Source organism: Plectropomus leopardus, unplaced genomic scaffold, assembly GCF_008729295.1.
Source record: "Plectropomus leopardus isolate mb unplaced genomic scaffold, YSFRI_Pleo_2.0 unplaced_scaffold22911, whole genome shotgun sequence".
NCBI classification, from domain to species: Eukaryota; Metazoa; Chordata; class Actinopteri; order Perciformes; family Serranidae; genus Plectropomus; species Plectropomus leopardus.
Window position 1 is genome coordinate 1 of NW_024624839.1, and position 1,401 is coordinate 1,401.

Genomic DNA, 1,401 nt, shown 5'->3' on the forward strand with positions numbered 1-1,401 from the left:
ATATGTGACAAGACAGGATCTACAATGTGAATCCAGTTTAACTCTAGCCGAGCATTGATTGATCAGTCAATTGTATTGACTGGTTGATCGATCCATCAGTGGTATTGAATAGTTGATTGATGAGTCAGTGGTATTGATTAGTTGATTGATGAGTCAGTGGTATTGAATAGTTGATTGATGAGTCAGTGGTATTGATAAGTTGATTGATGAGTCAGTGGTATTGACTGGTTGATTGATCAGTCAGTGGTATTGAATAGTTGATTGATGAGTCAGTGGTATTGACTGGTTCATTGATCCCGCAGTGGTATTGATTAATCCATTAATCAATCAGTGGTACTGACTGGCGGACTGTGTTTCAGGGTCACGCTGTGGGCCTGGTGAAGAACTTGGCCCTCATGGCCTACATCTCTGTGGGCTCCCAGCCGTCCCCGATCCTGGAGTTTCTGGAGGAGTGGAGTATGGAGAACCTGGAGGAGATCTCACCTGCTGCCATCGCAGAGTCAGTCCCCTCACTGGGTTTCATCTCTTTAGTTTTATTTTTATATTCGTTTTATTCTCCTTAGGTTTTTTTTATGCTTGCTTTCATCTTAGTTTTATTTTTACGATTGGTTTAATCTCTTAAGTTTTGTTTATTTTATTACTCTGCAGTAGTTAAGTTCATTCTTCGTGTGTCATGTCTCAAACTGCCCTGCAGATGGCAGCAGCACTCTGTGTCTATCAGAGTGACAACAGGAAGTCAACCAAACCTCCAGAATAAAAGGATTATTAGCTCCTGCACAGTGTTAAATGTATTTTCATGAATCAGCAATCAAACATTTAAATCAAACTTTCTGTGACTTTACATGTGGTGAGTATATTTGGATTATTTGTGGTTTGTGTTTTAATGTGTAAGTGCCACGAAGATCTTTGTGAACGGCTGCTGGGTTGGAATCCACAAAGATCCCGAACAGCTGATGAACACTCTGAGGAAACTCCGCAGACAGATGGACATCATCGTGTCCGAGGTAAACAGATCCTTCAGTTCCTGATGGAAACCTGCTGCCGAGTCCACACTGACAGCCACTTTCCGTCAGATCCACTCTGTCTAACTGTCAAATTCTCGCAAACAGTCCGGCACGCCGATCCACACCGAGACCCGACAGTCGTGTCCTTCGAACGCCTGCATACCTGAGCTCAGGTTCCTGCTTGTTCTGAATGTTTCAGGTGTCCATGATCAGAGACATCAGAGAACGAGAGATCAGAATCTACACGGACGCTGGACGGATCTGCAGGCCGCTGCTGATCGTCGAGAAACAGAAACTGCTGCTGAAGAGACGACACATCGACCAGCTGAAGGAGAGAGAGTACAACAACTACAGGTGAGACAGAGGACAGGTAAGCAACAATTCAGACAGAGGACAG

At 44.2% G+C, this 1,401-nt stretch overlaps 1 protein-coding gene across 1 annotated transcript; it reads left to right on the top strand.

Moving 5' to 3' along the window:
• Positions 1-323: 323 nt before the first annotated feature.
• Positions 324-1,385, top strand: LOC121966050 (DNA-directed RNA polymerase II subunit RPB2-like; the record flags this gene model as incomplete). The annotated part of the gene is made up of 3 exons (XM_042516152.1): positions 324-499; positions 893-1,004; positions 1,204-1,385. Coding segments are annotated over 3 exons (447 nt in total), but the record flags the coding sequence as incomplete, so codon positions are not given.
• Positions 1,386-1,401: the final 16 nt, after the last annotated feature.